This window comes from Psammomys obesus, unplaced genomic scaffold (genome assembly GCF_907164565.1).
Source record: "Psammomys obesus unplaced genomic scaffold, mPsaObe1.curated_primary_1811, whole genome shotgun sequence".
NCBI lineage: Eukaryota > Metazoa > Chordata > Mammalia > Rodentia > Muridae > Psammomys > Psammomys obesus.
Genome location: NW_026585504.1, coordinates 14897033 through 14918257, shown reverse-complemented (window position 1 = coordinate 14918257; position 21225 = coordinate 14897033). Strand labels below are relative to the sequence as shown.

The 21225-nt window shown below is 39.9% G+C and overlaps 1 protein-coding gene across 3 annotated transcripts in view; it reads left to right on the top strand.

Moving 5' to 3' along the window:
- Window positions 1-21225, top strand: part of Tmem62 (transmembrane protein 62) — a 31108-nt gene that overhangs the window by 6149 nt on the left and 3734 nt on the right. For 2 of the 3 annotated variants that reach the window (XM_055628269.1, XM_055628391.1), the window contains 8 exons: window positions 2329-2470; window positions 4557-4681; window positions 4808-4930; window positions 7088-7243; window positions 9670-9829; window positions 11911-12024; window positions 15710-15794; window positions 18983-19087. In XM_055628269.1, the coding sequence (XP_055484244.1) occupies window positions 2329-2470; window positions 4557-4681; window positions 4808-4930; window positions 7088-7243; window positions 9670-9829; window positions 11911-12024; window positions 15710-15794; window positions 18983-19087 (1010 nt within the window). The remainder of the gene's footprint in view (window positions 1-2328; window positions 2471-4556; window positions 4682-4807; window positions 4931-7087; window positions 7244-9669; window positions 9830-11910; window positions 12025-15709; window positions 15795-18982; window positions 19088-21225) is intronic. The other variant, XM_055628345.1, reaches the window with a different exon arrangement.

Here is a 21225-nt window from a genome sequence, read left to right as displayed (position 1 = left end):
TTTCATCAGTCTCTGTTGGCCCCTGGGCCCAAGATAACTATTTTTTAATAAGGTTCTGACTTTTGAATAATACAGGTGTACCTCTGAGGAGGTCCCTTCAGGTGTCATACAGGGAAGCAAACCACACAAAGAGGTAAGAATGAAAACTTGGTGCAGATTGACTTTGTCAGCCTGGATAGGACTTTGGGGAGGTTAATGCCAGGAAGTTCATTGTCAGCATCTTTAAAACAGTACAATTTTGGGGGAAGGTTTCTAGGCAATAATCAGTCCAATCAGTCCAATTCCAGATGCACAATAAAGTTAAGGTGTGGCTACATGGAAACTCTTTTACAAAGTACATGTGACCGTAGGTACATAGATAAAAGGCCTAGAATTTAGTATGCTCTCATCAGGCTATGAATACATGTGACATCTCCCCTAAGGATAGATAATGGTCGAGGAAAGGAAGAATCTGGAGTGATCATTCTGGAGAATTTTGATGAGGTATGTCCCTTTGGATAGCAGAAAGGTCACTGGGTTATGAACAACTTTTACTCTTAGGTTTCTGGGTGGAATGCAGGTATTAGTTTTGTTTTTTACACTGAGGAGACACCCCTGTGTGATTAACAGTCTTGGCTCTCTTAGTCCTTCTCTGAGTACAAGGACCTCTCTGATGCCAACATACCTCCAGTAGAATCTGTGCTTTCTTTTTTATTTATTCAACAGATAATGATGGATCCCTACTCTATATTAGTACATCCCTTCCACTCTTCACCCTCCTACTTCATGGATACCTGAACATGCTTTATACCTAAGATACTGAGGACATTCATTATCAGGTGTAGATCCTGTAAATATTACCAATATATATTTTAGAAACTAAAAAAATTTACATACATGATTCTAAGCTAACAGTTTTTCCCTAGCTTGATAACTTGTCTTGTGATACTTTCTTACAGACTGAGCTTCTTTAGGCCCATTTCAACAAATAAAAATCTCCGTCTTTCCCCATACCAAGGCTTCCAGACTTCCAATACATACTTAGTAAGCTCTCACTATGTTTTTTTTATCTCTTTTGCAGTGCTAGGTATCCAATCCAAGCCTTGCTACCATTGAACTACATTGCAAATCCTCACTGAAGTTTTTTTTTTTTAATTAATTTCTTTTATTTTGTGTGTATGAGTGTTTTTGCATGTACATATGTGTCCAGAAGAGTGTGTTGGATTGCCTGGTGCTGATAATAACAGGCTTAACATAGGTGCTAGGCGCTTGCTGGGCTCCTCGACGAGAATAGTATACACTCTTAGTCATGGAGTCGCTTCTCTAGTCCTGACTGAAGCTTTTAGAGATTGACAATTAATAGCTCACTGGATTCTGATTTGTTTCTTTGTGACAGTTTAGGGGACAGTTTAGACTAGTTAACACCTGTACTTTGCTTGGTGACTTTGTGTTTTGTCGTGGATTCATTAATTGAGATGAGTCCTTGGAGATACTGAGAGGCAAATGTTGAAATGTAAAAATATAACCCTTTGTGAACATGTACATCAGGAAATCGCTTTTTCAAATGGAAAATCTTTTATTTTCCTTTTTTTTTTTTTTTTTAAATCCCAGGGTTAGGGTTTAAAAGAAAAAACGCTCAGGGCAGGGAAGCTGTAAATCTCAATGGAAGAATATGGAGGAGAGGAGTCATGCCATTTAAGCCTCCCTGGTGGTCAGACACATGGTGGACAAGCAGTCAGTGGTGGGGAAGTGAGTGTTAGAGAAAGTCAGGAAGCCCAAGTATCAGAAAAAGCATGCTTAGGTTCTGGCCTCAATCAGGTTAGGCCTCAGTCAGGCAGTTACCTCATGGTGGCTCCTAGTGACTGCACTGAGCGTTGGGAATCCTGGGAAGGAAAAGTAGCATTATCTCATCAAAGAAGAAATGATCCCACAGCCAGATGTGGTGGCACATACCAGCACTTTAATCCCAGCAGGCAGATCTCCCGACTTAAGACCGGCCTGGTCTACAGAGTGAGGTCCAGCCCAGCCAGGGCTTTTCAGTGGGGCCCTTACTCAAACAAACCAAAACAAAACAAAGAACTCACCCAAACCCAGTAAATAAATAAGTTAATGAAAAAAAAAAAATGTGTCTCTCTTTAGCATGGCTTAAAATGATTCTGCCTTCCCTAGGGGTGGTCCACTGGCCAGGTGACTGACCCTGCCCAGTTGGAATGTTTGGTTTCAGTGCAATCCAGAGATTCTATTCTCTTGACTAGGAGTTTCTTTCTTAATGAGGCCTCAGTACTAGTCTAACATGAAATTCAGTCTTTTTGTTATTGCACTAAAGCCTTCCTGTCTGTATCTTTTTAGGAAATACTCTGCTGTGCGTAAGGACGGCTCTTTCCATTATGTCCACAGTACCCCCTTTGGCAACTATTCTTTCATCTCTGTGGATGCCACACAAAGGCCAGGGCCTAAGAGACCCTATAATTTCTTTGGAATTTTAGATGAGGTATGACTTGTAAATTTCACTTCCCTTTGCAGCTTACCTGTTTCTATTTTTTTTCTTAAATATTTTGGATCATTTAGTTATCTTAAATAACCATATTCCTATCTAGATATGCTCAAGAAAAACTTTACTGTGACTACAAATATGTCTAGAAGCTAGTAGCTCCTTCAGAATTGTTACCACCATCCCTGTTCTTATCCCAAAAGTTGGGAGGGATGCACTTCACTTTTTATACCTACTTAGCAGACATTTGCCAAATATGTGTTGAGTATAGGATATATTCAGCAAGCCGTAGAGCATATATATTATTAGATTCCCACAATTGCCAATACTAGTTAATGGTCTGTATTTTTTTCTAATAAGGAAACAACTCGAGGATTTTGGCAAGGCAGGTGAAAATTTGTCATTTGTAAAGGCACGTCTGAGAAGCTCTTGTTATGTCTTAGTATAACAAATGCCATTTCCTTATTTGATGAGCACATGTTCTTACATGAGACATGTGTGCTGTTTATGAGAGCATAAGGTGATAAGATCAAGTAAGTAAGTCCTGAGAGGTTTGTCTAGTATTAGAGAATATGACCAGGATAGGAAAATAATAAAAACAAAAAACACTATAGTGATAGTGGGATTTTCCAAGGCTGAAAGATGTTCAGAGTTATGTGAAGGTTCTAGATGTAAAGAACACAGGATAAAGTTACATTTTGTTTCCTAATTACCAAATGTCTTTAGTGAGCTGGTGGATTTATGTTTAATCTTTTTTCTTAGAATAGAGTTTCAAAGATACAATGCACAGATCAAGTACCTAAAAAATCAGCTGTAGTGTTAACCAATGCAGAATCCCTGGTCTTTTATTATTATTTTAGATTTGTTTATCTTGTCTCATGTGTATGAATGTTTTGCCTGCATGTATGTATGTGCACCGTGTGCATACAGTGCCCATGGGAGCCAGAAGAGGGTATAAGGTCTTCTGGAACCGGAGTTACAAATGGTTATGAACTATCATGTGGGTGCTGGTAACCGAGCCCAGGTCCCCTGCAAGAGCAACAAGTGCTCTTCGCCACTGAGCATCTCTCCAGCATCTCTGAGTCTTCCTAGTCTTACCCCAGTTTACTAAATTAGAAATCCTGAGGGTAAGCCCCAGAAATTCATTGTTGTATGTATGTTACAGATACTATAAATGTATATTATATATGTGCAAAAATCTGTTTTGAAGTCGTTGTTCTGGGGTATTTTATATATACACTCATTTTAAGTGTTTGAAGAATTTACAGATGTGTTTGCTGTCATCATTTTCACATAGTCAGGCCTTAGGACATGTCTGCTATCCTGGAAAGTTTTCTTGCAGAGTCCGTCTTTACTCTGTGGTACAAGTGATTGCTCTACCAGCATGGCTTTACTCACTCTGAATTTTCAGGTGAATGCGATCATCCAGTATGCGCTCTCGGGTGTGACTTCTCATTCTCAGGGTGATACTTCGGGGATGTGTGTATGTGGCTTTGTCCGTTAGCAGTTCTTCCCCCTTTCTGCTGAGTAGTACTCAGTTGTGTAGGCATAGCAATCTTTTTTTTGGAGTTTCTAATACTTGACTGTTATGAATGGAGCTGTTAAGAGTGTGTAGGTTCGTCTGCGGACATATAACGTGTGTATGTTTTAGCATTTTGGCGTAGTGTCTCTTTCAAAAATTGTGATGTAACAGTACACGAAACTAAAAAGATTACTTGCCTCATTAAGGGAATGACGATTCCTGGCATTCCTGACACTGGAGATTGAACCCAGGGCAAAAGCTCCACCCCTGAGCCATATCCCTAGCCCTGAATAGATTAACTAATTTGTTCTTCAGTATTTTAAACATCAAATGCAGGCAGTGCTTGCCCTGCATCCTACAGTCATCTTAGAATCAAATGAATTATAAAGTAAGTGAGGACAGTTTGAAACTGACAGAGATCCATGTAGGTCATTACCTAGTAGAATTGGGGCCACAGACAATGTGATTATTGTTAGAAGCCCTAGGGGAAATGTTTAACCTTTTGGCAGTGGATTTTAGCCTGAGCCCCAGTTTAAAGATCCTTCTGTTTTTCTCCCATTTCAGAAACAGATGGCGGAACTCTCAGCGTTCTCCGAGAAAAGTAGTCAGAGCAACCAGACAGTTTGGTTTGGACACTTCACGACGTCTACCATCCTGTCTCCTTCCCCGGGGATCCGGACGGTAGTGAGGTGAGACAGACCGTCTCTGGTCATTTCCCACGGCTGACCCCACTTGCTCTCCTGAAGAGAGTTTCTTGTTAATTTGGCACGCAGGTTGCCTGGGTTCACCTGTCCTGTTTATTTTTCGTTGTTTAGCTCAGGCACAGCTTACCTGTGTGGGCACCTCCACACCCTTGGTGGACTGATGCCGGTGCTCCATACTCGTCACTTCTCAGGCACTCTGGAGCTTGAGGTGGGAGACTGGAAAGACAACAGGAGGTAAGGAGACTTCCTGACAGAGGAAATTTACACAGATTTTGCTAAAACAGTGATGCTCTCTCGTTATTATGATGGGTGATCCCAGGAAACCTTTGTGATAGTTCTGCCGTTGTTTCATGATTTTAGAGGAGAGTTCTCACTGTGTAGCTCAGGATAATCTTCAGTCCTTCTGCCTCAGACTCCCAGCTGCCAGGATTACAGATGTATAGCAGCCCTAATTCAGGATGTGTTCTTGTAAAGTAATATGTACGTCTCAATTTCTTTGCTTGTTGCTGTGATAAAATACTTTGACAGAACTACCCAAAGGAGAAAGAGTTTACTCTGGCTCACAGCTCAGGGGACATCCCATCATGATCAAGAAATTAGGGCAGCAGGAGTCTGAAGCAGCTTGTCAGGTCATGTCCACAATCAGGGGCAGACAGTACAGTGCAAAACACACAGCTCACTCCACTTATGTCACCTTGGTCCTAGCCAGGGCATGGCACCCACAGTGGGGTGGGGTGGGGGTTGGGGTTGGGGTTGGAGGTTCTTCCTACTTCACTTAACAAAATCAAAATAATCCCCCCCCCCAGGCATGCCCAAAACGCATCTCAGGTGACTCTAGGCTCTGCCAAGTTATCAGTTAATGTGTACCTGATGATCTTTTCCAATATATAAATAACAGTGATTTTTAAAATTACTTTAATTATTTATTTGTTGAAATGGAGTTTTTCTGTGTAACAGGGCCCTGGCTGTCCTAGAACTCAAAGATCTGCCTGCCTCTGCCTATCAGATGCTGAGATTAAGGCCGTGTGCCACCAGAGCTGGCTTATTTCTATTTTTTTAATTAGATATATTCATTTTATTTTATGGGAATGTTTGCCTGCATGCATTTTTACACACTGTGTTCATGCTTAGTGCCTGAAGAAGTCAGAAGGGGAAACGGATCTCTTGGAACTGGAGTTAGGAATGGTTGTTAACCATGTGTGGGTCCTGGGAACTGAACTCCAGTCCTCTCTAAGAGCAGCGAGTGCACTTAACCACTGAGCCGTCTCTCCGGCTACTATAGCACTGATGTTTACCGTCATTAAGCCATGTAAATTTTAAGACACATGCATTGGAACATAGGTTTCTCTTTTTCTTTTTTACTTTCTTTTTTTTCTTTCTTTTGAGGCATACTCTCAACACATGGGCCGGACTAGCCTGATACTGGCTTTTTAGACTAGGCTGATCTGGAAATTGTAGTAGTCATTTTGCTTGTGCCTCCTGAGAGAGCGTTTCGATCTACAGCCCAGGCTAGCCTAGGCTAGCCTCAAACTCACCATCCTCCTGACTCATCCTTTCAAGGGCTGAGTTTAGGATTTGAGCCACCACAACTGAGTTACTTTGTAGTTTTAAATTCCAATGTTAATAAGGATTGTGAAAGAGTTTAACAATGTCCAAATCTCACCATTAAAAACATTGTATTGGTGTGGGCTTGTCTGTGGACCAAACCTTCAGATTCACTGGGGCTAGAAATGTTTTTCTCTTTAATTTTGTGCCAGACGTTCTAGTATTGCTATAATAACTAGATAAATGAGAGTTCATATTTAGTATTTCATTGCTGGTAGAATGAAGAATGCCAGATCTTAGGCTTCTGATATACACATTAGGCTCAGAATAGTCTTAAAAGTACTGTCCCAATAGAGTAAACTAATTTAAAAACATGTATTTTTAAAATCAGAGCATGTAGGCATTGTTTTAGGACACAGTTAAGATTCATCACCTAAGCCCAGCTGATCAGACAGGTGTGAAGAACAAAGCAATAGGAAAGAGAGAAGCAGGAGCAACATTACCCTACATCAATTCATCATATAAAAGGCCCTAGTTTTATGGGTTTACTTTTTATCTGTCTTTTACTTTCAAGCCCTGCCCCCAACTTTGAGAAAGGCTGTCATGTAGCTCAGGCTAACCTTGAGCTCACCATCTAGCCAAGGATGACTATGACCCTGACCCTCCTCCCTCTACCTCCTTAGTGTTGGGATTTCAAGTGTGTGCCTCACACCTGACTTAGGTGGTTTGGGAACCCAGAGCTTCCTGTATGCTAGGCAAGCTCTCCACCAACTCAGCCACATCCTTAGCCCACCTTCAGGCTTAGTAAGAAGTAACTGAATTCTCTTACTCTTCTACGGCCTCCAGGTACCGGATCTTTGCCTTTGATCACGACCTCTTTAGCTTTGCAGATGTAACCTTTGACAAATGGCCTGTGGTTCTTATCACCAATCCTAAGTCGCTCCTCTATAGTTGTGCTAGACATGAACCACTAGAAAGGCTCTTCCATTCAACACACATCAGGTATGTTTTAATGTTTCAGAATTTACTTTCAGTTTGATATGGATAAAGAATAAGTTGTCATTGTTGTGATGTGAAAGCTAGGGGATGTCCCGCTTTTGATTTTTACAACAGCCTAAACATATAAACTGTTCCCTCTTTCATTCCCATTCAGTATACATATGTATTTGTATGTATATATTGTATGTATGCATGTATGTATGTATGTGCATATACCATACATACTCATAATAGCTTGGGAGTTGGGACCTGAATCAGGGTCTCATACATGTCAGGCATGTATTCTACCACTCTTTCTAGCTGCCTCCCCCCCATGTAATTTTTTCAAAGCTGATAAAATCTTTAAAACCATCCAGAAACTCAAGCCAAACATTATTTTTTGTCTATTTTATTCCAGCCTTTCCACCTTATGATATGTATGTATGTATGTATGTATGTATGTATGTATGTATGTATGTGTTTATTTATATGATGTATAACCTTATATATCTGTATTTATTTATTTATATTTATTAATTATTTGCGGGGCTGGGGATCAAATTAGGATCTTATAAGTTATAGTTCTCATCAGAAAGTTACAGACCACCACAATGATAAGGTCAAATGAAAGCCCTTTCTTTCAGCCTGAGATGGAGAGCAGGAAGAACTCTAGGACAGTGGGGTTTGTAAAGTCCAACTGCAATTATACCCTAGCAAAGGCAAGCAAGGGTCAAGTGTTTCAAAGCGTCACTGTTTTATATATATTGGTTTTTGAAACAGCATTTCTCTGTGTAGCCTTAGCTGTCCTGCAACTCACTCTGTAGACCAGGCTGGCCTTGAACTCACAGAGATCCACCTGCCTCTGCCTCCCAACTGCTGCCCCACCACTGTCTCTCTAAAAATTTATGTTCTTTTAAATGTTATTTTGAAAAGTAATCTAAGCCAGGTGTAGTGACTCATGTATTTCCAGCATCTGATAGACTGAGGCAGAAAGACAAGCAATCCTTCCTAACAAGTCTGGGAGAGCACAATGATGGGACTATGTGTATGTTTGTCCATTTCTAAAGAGCTGCCATTAGCACCTCTGGGCACTCCTTCTCAAGTGTTCTCCATAGGACACATTCTTATGCTGTCATCACAGGTCACAGTCTAAGCGGATTCCTTTCTTTGTGCACAAAGATCATACAACAACTTAACTACTTTGTTGGTTTATTCATGAAATGTTAGGATTGTTCTTATTTGAGGATGAACACCTGTTAGAAGTTGGTTCTTCGCCCGCTTGAGTGATTTCTTTCTTTCTTTCTTTCCTTCTTTTTTTTCCTTTCCTTTTTCCTTTTTCCTTTCTTGACACGATTTCTCTGTATAACAGCCCTCGCTGTCCTAGAACTCATTCTGTATCTATAGAAAGCCTGGCCTCAAAGATCCACCTGCCTTTGCCTCCAAGTGCTGGGATCACAGGTGTGCGCCACCTCACCGGGCTTCGATGAATTCTTAATGATGGTGTTGTAGAAGTGGGTAAAAATTCTTAGGAATTTAAATTTTTATTTATTCTTTGGTATTGGGGGAGGGGCATGCAAATATCATAACATGCCTATGTATATCAGAGGACAACTTTAGGATTTGTTCTCTTCCTGCCGCCATGTAGATTCTGAGGATGGAACTCACATCATCAGGCTTAATGAGAAGCCCCTTTACCCACTGAGCCATCTCAGCAGCCCTCTCGTATGAATGTTGATGGGGTTGCCTGATTACGTTTTTATTTTGGGAGCTAAAACAATTATTCCCATTCCCTGCCCCTTCCCTAACCCCAGCCAGGGTTTCTTTATGTAGCCATGGCTGTCCTGGAATTCACCATGTAGACCAGGCTGTCCTCTGTCTCTGGAGTGCTAGAATTAATTTGGTAACTGGCCTACCACTTCTGACCTATCAATCGCATTTTTAATGGCATCTGGATAGCAGTGCCAGGTGTTATGTGAAAGGCTTGGTGGCTCAGCTCTGGTTATAGCCTTGCTTTTTCTGGGTAATGCATCAGGAATTGAATAAATGAATTACAGGTTTGATATTAGACTAACAAGGTATAATATCTTCTTGATATTCTCTTCCTAAGAATAAAACCAGGAACTCAGGAATTTCTTCAGAAAGAATTTCTGGTCCACTCTAGGCAGATTTATCAAAAGAAACTGATTTTGGTTTCTGAAAAATAAAGTAATAATTTCTGGGGCTTGGGCTGTAATTCTGTGGTAGAACACTTGCCTAACATGTCCTTAACCCCCCACACACAAACAAATAATTTCTGTTGTCTTGGCAGTTCATTACCAAATTGTACAAAGTCTTTGTACTTACATAGTTCTGCCTGCATTCATGTGTTCTCAGGTTACAGTAGTGTTCTCCTCTGTAAAAACAATGTCCTCTACCTAAAGTCATGCATTTTATATGTGCTCTTATTTTAGAGTCTTGGCCTTTTCCTCATCCCCCATCACTTCTGTCACTATTTACATTGACGGAGTCAATCTGGGCCAAGCTGCTCATTTGTCTGGCCCTATTTTCATACTGAAGTGGAACCCTAAAAACTACAGTAACGGGACACATACCATAGAAGTATCTGTCCAGGTAAGTTAGTCATTGTCAGTTTGCTGTGTCAGTGCTCGGGCTCTGGCCACAGTGAGCTCTGGTTTGGGTTTATTGCTAGTCAGCTGCTAAGGAAAAAATTTGATATACAGGAAACAAAGTTTGAATACCGTATATTTCATCTGTTCCTCTGGAAGTTACATTTTTACTTATTTTATGTGTGTGGGCAGAGAGGACTATATGATACAAATGTGAAGGTTAGAGAACAACTTGTGGGGGTTGGGTCTCATTTAAATGTACCATATAGGTCATGAGATTCTAACTCAGGGTCAGGCTTACCCGCTGAGCCATCTTACTGGCTTCAAAGCTTTTTCTTGTCCTTTGTGGCTTTCCTTCCTTCCTTCCTTCCTTCCTTCCTTCCTTCCTTCCTTCCTTCCTTCCTTCCTTCCTTCCTTCAAAAAAATCAATCTGCTAAGTCCTGGTGAGGAGGCACACACATGTAATCCTACTGCTCAGGAGACTGAGGAAAGAGAACCATGAGTTTGAGGTCAGCCCAGGTAATATAGTAAGATACTCTATCAAAATAATTCAGTCTACTGACTAATAAATGGGTAACCTGGTTCTTTCACTCATTAATGCTAAAGTTCTCACTCTTTAAATACACCATACTAGAAAGAGATAGGTAGGTGTGTGTGTGTGTGTGTGTGTGTGTGTGTGTGTGTGTGTGTGCATATGTATTTGGTTGATTGAAATCAGAATCCAAACAGGGCTCAAACAATTATAGTTAGCCAAATAGTGTCTTTTTTTTTTTTTTTTTTTTGTCTTTCATTTCTTTTGCTGTGTAGGCCCTCTCCTCACTACTGCTTTATTGTCCACTTCCTTACCTTATTTTGTAAAAAAATATTTTCTATTCTCATGTATGTGTATATGGTGTATATGTGGGTATATATACTCTGTATGTGTGTTTATGCATGTTTGGGTATGTAGTTCCGTATGAGTGTGCATGCATGTGGAGGCCTTTGGTTGATGTTGGGAATCATTCTTATCTGCTCTGCTGTCTTATTCAGGGAGGCAGGATCTCTCAGTCAAAGCCAGAGCTTGCAGGCATTGCTGGTCTCCCTAGCCAGCTTGAGGTTCCCACTTCCAACTTCTGGGGCTCGGAATTGCAGCCAGGCAGGCCACCACACCCAGCAAGGATTCATATGAGGTTTTTGGTATCCAAATTCTAGTCTTCCTGCTTGTGCACAAAGACTTCAATCACTGAGCAACTTTCCCAAACCACTGTTTTGTTTTTTGAGGCGGGGTCTCGCTCATGAATAAATTGGCCAGCCGGTAAATTCTGGGACTTGGCCTCTCTTTCTCCTCCCTGTAGGACTGGCTACAGACGTGTTTGTTTATTTGGTTGACTGATTATTTATTACCTGTGTATGTGCATACATCTGTGTAAGTATGTGCCAGGATGTGCACCTATACATGCACAGAGGCTGGAAGAAGGCATAAGGCATGTCAGATCCCTCAGAGCTGGAGATAACAGGCAGAAGACCAAGCTTGTTATATGAGTGGTAGGAGCCAAACCCCAGTGTTCACAATTGTATCATCTCTACAGCACATTCCTGGCTTTTCCCATGGATTCTGGGGATTAAACTTGGGTCCTCATGCTTCAGCATTTTGCCAGCTGAACCATCTCTGTGGCCCTTCCCTTATTTTCTTCCTCCTCTTTCTTCTCTTCTCCTACTTCTGGCTGGAGCTCACTCTGCAGACCAGGCTGGCTGCAAACTCAGAGGTCCACCTGCCCCTACTGGATTAAAGGTGTGTGCCACCACACCTGGTTCCCTCTTGCTCTTTACGTCTGCATTTTCCGTTCTCCTCACCATCTGAGCCCAGCCACTGCTTTCCTCTGTGCAGCTCCTCAGCTCCACCTCCTTCCGATTCATGACTGTGTCATCTCTACAGCCTATTCCTGGCTTTTTCCATGGATTCCATGGATTTCATGTTTAGTGTGGGAAGACAAGACTGGTCCAGGAAACCTTTCTTGTTGCAAAACTGGAAATATGTGTATAATCAGAACTGTACACATATTTAAGCATGCCTGCAAATTGCTTCCCTGCTTTGTTTCTAACTAGGACTCTGCTGGAAGAAGTAAGAGTACTCACCACATATTTTCTGCTCAAGAGAACATTCATCTCACATTTGATCCTTTGGCATCATTTATTCTCCTTACTGACCACTACATTGTGGTGAGTAAATTCAATTAAATGTTACGTGTGTACATGTGATTGTTTGTTTTTGTTTTTATTGGATTTGGTAAATACCAAATTCTAAATAGTATAGTTATGTGTCAAGGAAACCAAACTTTATAAAATTAAAAACTTACTGTTTATCTAGAAGAGTAGAGTGTTTTTTTTTTTGGGGGGGGGCGTGTGTGTGGAGAGAGAACCACTCACCCAAGGTGGTGCTCTCCTCCGCCATACGCATCCATACCAGGGATCGAATTCAGGTCCGCAAGCCTATTGCCAAGTGACTTTACTTCGGAGCCATCTCACCCACCCGGGAATGGCTTTTCTTTTCTTTCTTTTGTAAAAAGGTTTATTTATTTCTATGCGTTTGAATGTTTTGTCTGTATGTACCAGGTGTATACCTAGTTTGCTTGAAGATCAGAGAGGGCATCAGATCCCTGGCGCTGGCATTTTGGATGATTGTGAACCACTGTGTGGACTCTGGCAATCAATCCCGGATCTTCTGGAAGGACAGCCAGTGCTCTTAACACTGAGCCCTCTCTCCAGACCCCAGGAATTTCTTTTGTCTGTTTTTTTTGTTGTTTTGTTTTTTTACTTCAGCCTATATGTGTGTTTGTAGTATAACACATTGGTTGTGTTATTCTAAGATATATGAATATATTAACATATCAACACATATGTTAATTAAATAGATTTTAATGAAATATTTAACACTTAATTAAATATTAATAATATGCAAGTGTTACTAATATTTAATTAAATATGTAGGTTATGTTATTAAAATTTATTTAGGAAATCATTAAATGGATATATATTTTATTTAACCTATTTTTTTATTATAAATTAGTGCTAATTTTCCCTCTGCTATATAAATAATAATTTCAGCTAAGTTTTTCCATTATTGTTAATGTAAGTTTCTTAGGATAAATTCCTACAACTGACTTACTAAATCAAGAGAAGTCACACTCTTTAATATAACTATATAATTTGACTATTATATTTTTTCTTCTATCTTCCTCATTAAACTATAAGCTCCATGATGGTAAGGGATCTTTGGTGTGCCTTACTACATAGTAGGCCTTCAACAAATATTTGCTTTTGTTTTTTTTTTGAGACAGGGTTTCTCTGTAGCCCTGGCTGTCCTGGACTCATTTTGTAGACCAGGCTGGCTTTGAACTCACGAAGATCCACCTGCCGAGTGCTAGGATCAAAGGTGTGTGCCACCATGCCTGGCTCTAACAAATATTCAGTGATTGAGGATTTTTTGTTTCTTTGTTTGTTTTTTGAGACAGGGTTTCTCTGTGTAGCCTTGGCTGCCCTAGAACTCACTTTATAGACCAGGCTGGCCTCAAACTCATAGAAATCCGCCTGCCTCTGCCTCCGAAGTGCTGAGATTAAAGGCATGTATCACCACCACCCAGCTAATTGATGATTTTTGTTTTGTTTTTTGTCTGGTTGTTTTTGTTTTGTTTTATTTTATACTATTCAGTGGTCTAGAGAGAGGCTGTAGCAATTTATACTCTACTTCCAGGAGAGCTTCCTTATCATGAATATTAACATAAATTAAAAAAAATGATATATAGTAAAATGTTGAAGACAACTGGAACCTTTCTTAATTTTACTTCCTCCAAATAGCTTAGGGTATATGCTCACATACATAATATTTAAATCATTATTACTTCAACTTACTTTTATTACATGCATGATTATGCTTTGAAAAATGAATAATGGGTATTTGCATTTCATCATTATTTCATCAAAATTTTTATCATTTTTAAAGTTTTAGATCATTTTTAAATGAATTTATTTATTTGTTTGTTTGTTTATTTCTGGTTTCTTAAGACAGGGTTTCTCTGTGTTGTGCTGGCTGTCCTAGAATTCTTTCTGTAGATCAGGCTGTCCTCAGACTCAGGGATCCGCCTGTCTCTGAGACTGCTGGGATTAAATGCATGTGCCACTACCATCCTGGCCAATTTAAAATTTTATTTGGGAGGTTTTTTATTAATTTATTTTATTCTATGTGTTTTGACTGCATGTATGTCTGTGGGAGAATGCTAGGTCTCCTGGGACAGGAGTTACAGACAGTTGTGAGCAGTCATGTGGGTGCCGGGAACTGAACTTGGATCTTCTGTAAGAACATTCAGTGCTCTTAACCACTGAGCCATCTCTCCAGCCCTATTTGAGAGATTTTTAAGCTGATAAAAGCAAATTTTTATTTTAGCCAAAGGCTTAGCCCGAGGGATCTTTGGGGGATTTGTAGCAGCCCCTTAGGTGAAGTTTTGACAGTTGGCTGTTTGTTGGAACCACAGGGGAATAACACCAATTGCAGATGCTGATTCTGTGAGTCTGGCATCCTGCATTCCAGATAGGCTCAGGGTGATTAAGTGATGGCCTGGAGTGGGCCGCACTTTGAGAAACAAAAGCCTAGATCATGAGTCCTTTCTCAGGAATTATTCTAAGTCAATAATGTCTTTTTTTAAATCAGAGAATGTGTTTTCAGCTCATTTAGTCTGTGGTATACAATCTACCCACACCCCCTCAAATAGAACAGATTACCGTTTGGATATAATGAAACTAATATTGGTCTAAGTAAATTCAGAAAAAGCAATACCAGGCAGTTCATTATATTATCAATGAAGCAGATATTTGAGTTTTATATATGAAAAATATATTTGACCACATTTTTTTTATTATAGAGTATTTTTGTTGTCGTTGTTGATGTTAAACACAAAATCTCTTGTCTTTTTCTACACATCCTTCTCATACTGAATGTGTGAGCCTTTCTAGGCTAAAAGATTCTCCAGTTGTGGACACTGATTGGGTATTCTAGAGTTTAACTGAATTCTCATCCTGATTGCCAAGAGCAGCATAGACCCCACAGGCTGAGGACTCAGTCCGACAAAGTTGCCCTCCTCCCTACCTCCCTTCTCACAACAGTCAGGTCAAGAATGCCACCTATGCTTCAGGTGGACTGGCTACAGATTGGAGGTTCCTAAGACATCCTTTCTTGAGTTTAGTAGTTTGCTAGAATGATTCACAGAACTCAGAAAAATAGTTTTCTTACCAGATTACTGGTTTGCTATTCAAGGATACAACTCAGTATCAGCCAGCAAGAAGAGAGGCCAGGAAGCTTGCATGTGAATGTCCATATCCTCTAAGGCACACTCTGTACTAGCACTTTTGCTACCCACTAGAGTGGTCTCTTAACCCTTTCAGTTGGGATTTTTATGTGAGTTTCACCATGTAGGCATGGTGGATGAAATGATTGGCCATTAGTGAAGAAGTCAACACCCTCTTTCCTGGAGAGCAAAAGGGAATGGTATTAGGATGCAAAGCCAATCCTCAGTACATAGCCAGTCCCTCTAGCAACCAGCCCCCTATCCTCAGTGGCTTTCTAAAGCTTGTTACTAATCGCAGGTGACATTTTTTCCCCACTCATCACCCTAGAGTTGTTTCAGCAATTGGGAGCTACAAAGCAAGTATTTCAGCCGGAAGTACTCTACTGTTTTCTGTTACTGTTTATAAAATTATGAAAGTCTTAGTAGTTATGGGCAGGGACGGGGGATGAAGACTAAATTATTTATTTCTTATTGTGCCACTTTCATTTCTGATGATGAAGCCGGTTTAAAAGCCTTGTCTGGAGTAGTGCCAGCATGTCTATTCACATCACTCTCCTTCTCTGCAGGCTCGGGTCCTGTTTGTGTTGATTGTGCTGATGCAGCTTGCCATTCTGATTGCATTCCGATACCTCGCATACCCGGAGCTTAAAGGTTAGCAGTCATGAGTCCTTTTATTCTCAGAAGACTTTCATTTAACACCCTCATCACTAACAAACACACAGAGGAATCTGTGAGGTGCATTCTTCAAATGAAAGTTCTGGGTTTTTTTGTGTTGTTTTTTTTTTTTTGTAATATTTTTATCTTGAAAAATAATTCTTTTCACCCCTCCTACTGTATAGCAATAAGATGTGGCTTAATCAAAATGGGGGAAATTCACAATATTACTTAAAATGGCCAACTTATAATACCAGTATCTATTTTTATAAATAGCTAGTTAATATAATTGTATGTTTAAAATACCTTTGAATAGAAAAAATTTAATTCAAATAATTAAAGATAAGACACTAATACAGGCTTGGAAAAATTTGCCTGGGCATAATGCACGTGCTTTTAATCCCAAAACTCAGGCATGTGATCTTTTTGAGTTCAAAGCCAGCTGGTCTACATAGGGAATTCCAGGCCAGCTGGGGCTAAACAGTGACATTCTGTATAAAATTTAAGTGGTGCATGTGTAAATCTTGAGTTATGTTCACAGAACAGGCTATAGAATAGTTGTAAAGGTGACTTTACCTATATACTTGCTACCACTCCTGAGAGGAATCTTTTTCCATAAATTTGCATGATTATATTTGCCAAGCTACTGAGGTATCTTTGTAATGTAGTAATGAATAATAAGAATTAATTGATCATTACTCATACACAGCCCTTCTTAGAAGAAGGTGAATTTTCAAATAGGGGCAGTGACCAGGAATACTCCCATGTCCTTACTAGATATTTTTTCTCCTCCTCTCAATCATTTCATCACTGTTGAGAGCCTATGACTGAAGAGAATAAGCGTAGTGTCACAATTATGTCTCATCTCAGACTTCCTAAGGATGATTTCTGTGTCTGTTCTTTTTCACCACTCACCCTAAGTGACCTGTATGCAAATACCCACCTTGATGCCTTGAGCATAGTGGATGCTCTATAATAACTGATGAAGTCTTGAACCACACCATCATTAAAGAAGTCATAGAGATTTGACATGCCGCCAGGCTGCGTGGCGTGTGCATATAGTCCCAGCACAAGAGAGGTGGAGACAAGAGGCTCTCAAGTTAGAGGCCATTCTGAGCTACGTAGTGAAACTCCACCTCAGCAGCAGGAAAAAGATTTTGTGTGCCACCTTGAGAACTGCTAGAAATGCTGCTTATTTCTTCCCAGATAATATCCTGTCAATAGAGCTAGGCAACAGGCCTGGAGGCTGTTAATGACCGCTTTAAGCTTCCCATGAGTGCGTGTAAATGAAAGAATAATTTGTGTTTCCACTCGTGCTTTTCTTAGTGAAACACCTAGTTATAAACATGTTCAAGAGCCCTAGGATTGCTGGGCGGAGCTGCTGCACAGTGGTCTCCAGAGCTAGTTCCAGGACAGCCAGGGGTACACAGAAAACAGAAAATCCCCGATTTCTATATAGTAAAAACCTGATATTGACTATTGCTCTACAGAGCTGAAATACGTAGCTGGAAACAGCTAACCGTTCTCCCCAGTTTTCAACTATTTCCATCATTTACTGCTTAATCTTACTTGGTTCTGTCTCCTGCTTCTGCTTAGGCTGAGGCTAGTAAGTGGGTGGAGAACAGCAGTCCTTTCGACCCAACTTGTGTTCTTGGTGGCTTGAAAATCTGTCCCAAGCAAGGTGTGATGTGGCTCATCCTTTTAATCCTACTGCACGAGAGGCTGAGGCAGGGGGACTGTCATGAGCACAAGGACTGCCTGGGTTCAGAGCAAGTTTCAGGTCAGACTGGGCTAGAGTACAGATCTAAAAAAAATCAAAAGAGAAGGGAAAAAAAATGTTTTTGTTCCTTGAAATTTGTTGTGGTGATTCCAAACAAAAAGACTCACCTAAAGACGTTAAAAAATATATAGATTCATAGGCCAACTTAACCTACTGGATTCAAATATATGACCATCATCATGGAAATCTATTCTTAATGTGATTCTGAAAAGCAGCCAGGTTTAGAAAGTACTATTTTTATAGTCCAAGTCCAAAAAGAGAAACAAGAACTCATAGCCTTTGTGTTGAGCCTTTGATAGAGCTTTTCTGTTAACTTCTAAATCTTTAATTTTAATGTTATTTTAATTATCTGGCTTAAAAGAAATATATTTTGAGCTGGAGAGATGGCTCAGTAGTTAAGAGCACTGGCTGCTCTTCCAGAGAACCCAGGTTCAATTCCCAGCACCCAAATGACAGCCCACAACTGTTTGTAACTGCAGTTCCAGGAGATCTGACACCCTCATACCAATGTACATCAAATAAAATTAAATAAATTATTTTAAATAAATATATTCCTTTTAAGATACAAAGAATATAGTTTCAAAGTATTTGAACAAAATTATGACCACATTTTAAAGTAAAGCTATATATTAGTTTGTTAGGGCTAAAATAACAAAATATCATATTTGGCTCAAACAACAATAAAATCATTTTCTCGAAATTCTGTAGTTAAAAGTCCAAGATCACGGCTTTCCCTACCCCTCTGGGGAGGCCCTCCTTGCCTTATAGAGAGCTACCTTCTTCCCCCTGTGTCCTTCCATGAACTTCCCTGTGTTGTCCACTGTCTGTCCGTTGGCAGGTAGAGCATTATGGTGAAGGCTCCTGTGAAGTAAGAACCATGTCATATGAGGGGACTTTGTAGTTAGATACTCATATGTAAGATAAAAATGGAAAATATTTATATAATTGATATCGCTTTTACAAGTCTGTGCACTTGGATAATGAATCCAATGAAAAGAGTGGTGACTATATTGGTCATCTTTTGAACATGGCACAGTCATTCAGATCTATCTGAGAAGTGTAGTATAGGCCCCTGGCAGGTGTGTCTGTCATTTAAATGAATAATCCACACGAGAATTCAATTTATTATATATATAAAATTAGGTAGTCCCTTCTATGTTTCTGTCTATAAACTATCTTACAACAACACCCTCCCCCCCTTGAGCTTTCTAATGTCTGTGATTTTGTGTGTATCGGCTACCCAAGGGTCTGAATTTAGAGTAGAATCTGTGCATGTGGCAAAAGAGTCCATGTATCAAAATATTCACTGTGGATAAAGAAGATGCCAAAGAGATCTTCTAGAAAAGCTTTAGAGAAATTAACCTTGCATGTGTTTACCAGATTTTTAAATTTTTCTTCTGTTTAGAACCTCTGGGATTTGCAAATATGACCTCATTTTCTCTTCATATCTTGAGCAAAATAAACATCTTCTACTATTCTCTTTTGTTGCTGACCTTGTATACAGTGCTGGGTAAGTAAACTATAACCTCTGAGTTTGTGGAGAATTCTGCTGAAAAATATTGAGAATTTTGACAAAACTTATACTCCAACTTATACAATTGGCATATGAATCCTTCATAAATCATTTCCTGGGAGCTTGTTTTAGAAAATAAAGTTGTTTCTTAATATGTTTAGAGGACATGTAGTCAACGCCAAGTTAAAGTAAGGGCATCAAGAACAGTAAGGAATCGGGATTTATTTAGAAATATAGTAAAACATAAAAGTTCTGTGTAGATGCTACTTTTCACAACAGCCTTCTCCGGCTGTCTTGAAAGTTTTCTTTTTTATTACGTTCATAGGGATTTATATTATCCTCTGTCTGCTTCCTTATCAGAATATCCATGAGCATCTTGTCTCTCCTATTTATTTATATGCCAGGCACTGAGCATGATGAGTGTAGTTTGATGAATATCAATGTGGGGTTGTTTTCTTTTTGAGATGGGTTCTCACTGTATAGCGTTGGGTAATGTGGAGTTCACTATTTAGACCAGGCTGGCTTTGAACTCAGAGACCTGCCTGCCTCTGTCTCCTCAATGCTGGAATTAAAGGCCTGTATCGCCGTACCCAGAGAGAAAGGAGATTTTTAAGAACAGGAAGGAAGGACATGAGGCAGGCAGATCTTTGTGGGTTTGAAACAAGACTGGTCTATCTACATTGTAAACTTGAGATCAGCCAGGTCAACGCAGTGAGACTATGTCTCAGTAAAACAAAGCAACAACAAAATTCATCTAGAAAATAGAGAAAAAAGTCATTCCTCACTTCGATGAGGAATGACTTCAGTCGTGTCTGAAGTTGTCTACTAATTATTATACCTAATGTATCATTTAGCCACATATAGAAGAGAAAGTAAAATGTGCTAGCAAATATCTGTAATCTCAGCACCTGGGAGGCCGGGGCAGGTGGCTGTCAGTGAGTCTGAGGTCAGCCTGGTCTACATAGTGAGTTCTAGGTCAGCCAGAGCTACATAGTGAGCTTTTGTCTTAAATGAACAAGCAAACAACAAAAACCCAATTTAGCTAGCAAGATTGCTCAGTAGATAAAGACACTTGCTACCTGAACTTGATTCCCAGAAGCCATAGCTGAAGAAGAAAACTGACTCCTGAAGGTTGTCATCTGTACCATAGCATATGTCGTACACATGTGCTCATGTGCGGGCATACACACACACACACACACACACACACACACACACTATATACATATACAATATAATAAAATAAAAAGGTTTTTAAATGTAGAAACAGTAAGCACTGCAGATTTTTAAAGGCTTTTTGTTCACGTTTTTCGGGGTTGATTAGTCTGTTGTTACCTTGGCCTTGTCGTCACACTTCTGCTCCACCTTTGGACTTTATTAGTAACTTCTGCTAGAGAACAAATTAAAAACATGGCACTGCAGTGGGGTGCACTAGCTCACACCTGTAATCCCAGCACTCTGGGAGGTAGAGGCAGGCAGATCTTTGTGAGTTTGAGGCCGGCCTGGTCTGCAAAGTGAGTGAGTCCAGGACAGTCAAGGCTACACAGAGAAACCCTATCTCAAAAAAAAAAAAAAAAAAAAGACACTATATGCTTTTGTAACAATCTACACAGCATATCCTCTTTGGACGTAATTTCATGGTAGAAAATATGCTGGAGATGTTTTCAATACTTGTCTTATACCAAGGAGGAAAGCAAATGATTTGGTTCCCAGGCTGCCATCCATCAGTCAGGCTGCCATCAGCCAGCTACCAATCCCCAAAGAGCTCTGTTTGAAGAATTAAAACTAACAGCTTTTAGGATGTGTCTAAGAGTATTACCTATGACCTTTAAAGACAGAAAGTGACAGTATTTGCATCTCTAGAAGGGAAATCTGCCTGTTCCTTACCACCCTCAACAGAAACCCACACCTAAGCATGAACAGGGAGTAATAATAGTGATAGGAGCCTACTCAGCATGGTGGCATGCTAGATGAAAAACTAAAGAAGCAAGTTAAAAGGAATGTTAATTCTGATTGTGTACAGTTGATGGACAACACAATGACAGCCTTGATGAGAAAAGTCCATTAATAAGCAAAAAGAGTATATGGGTGTATTTTTTAAAATAATTTTCCATTAGAAATAGTTGAAGATGGAC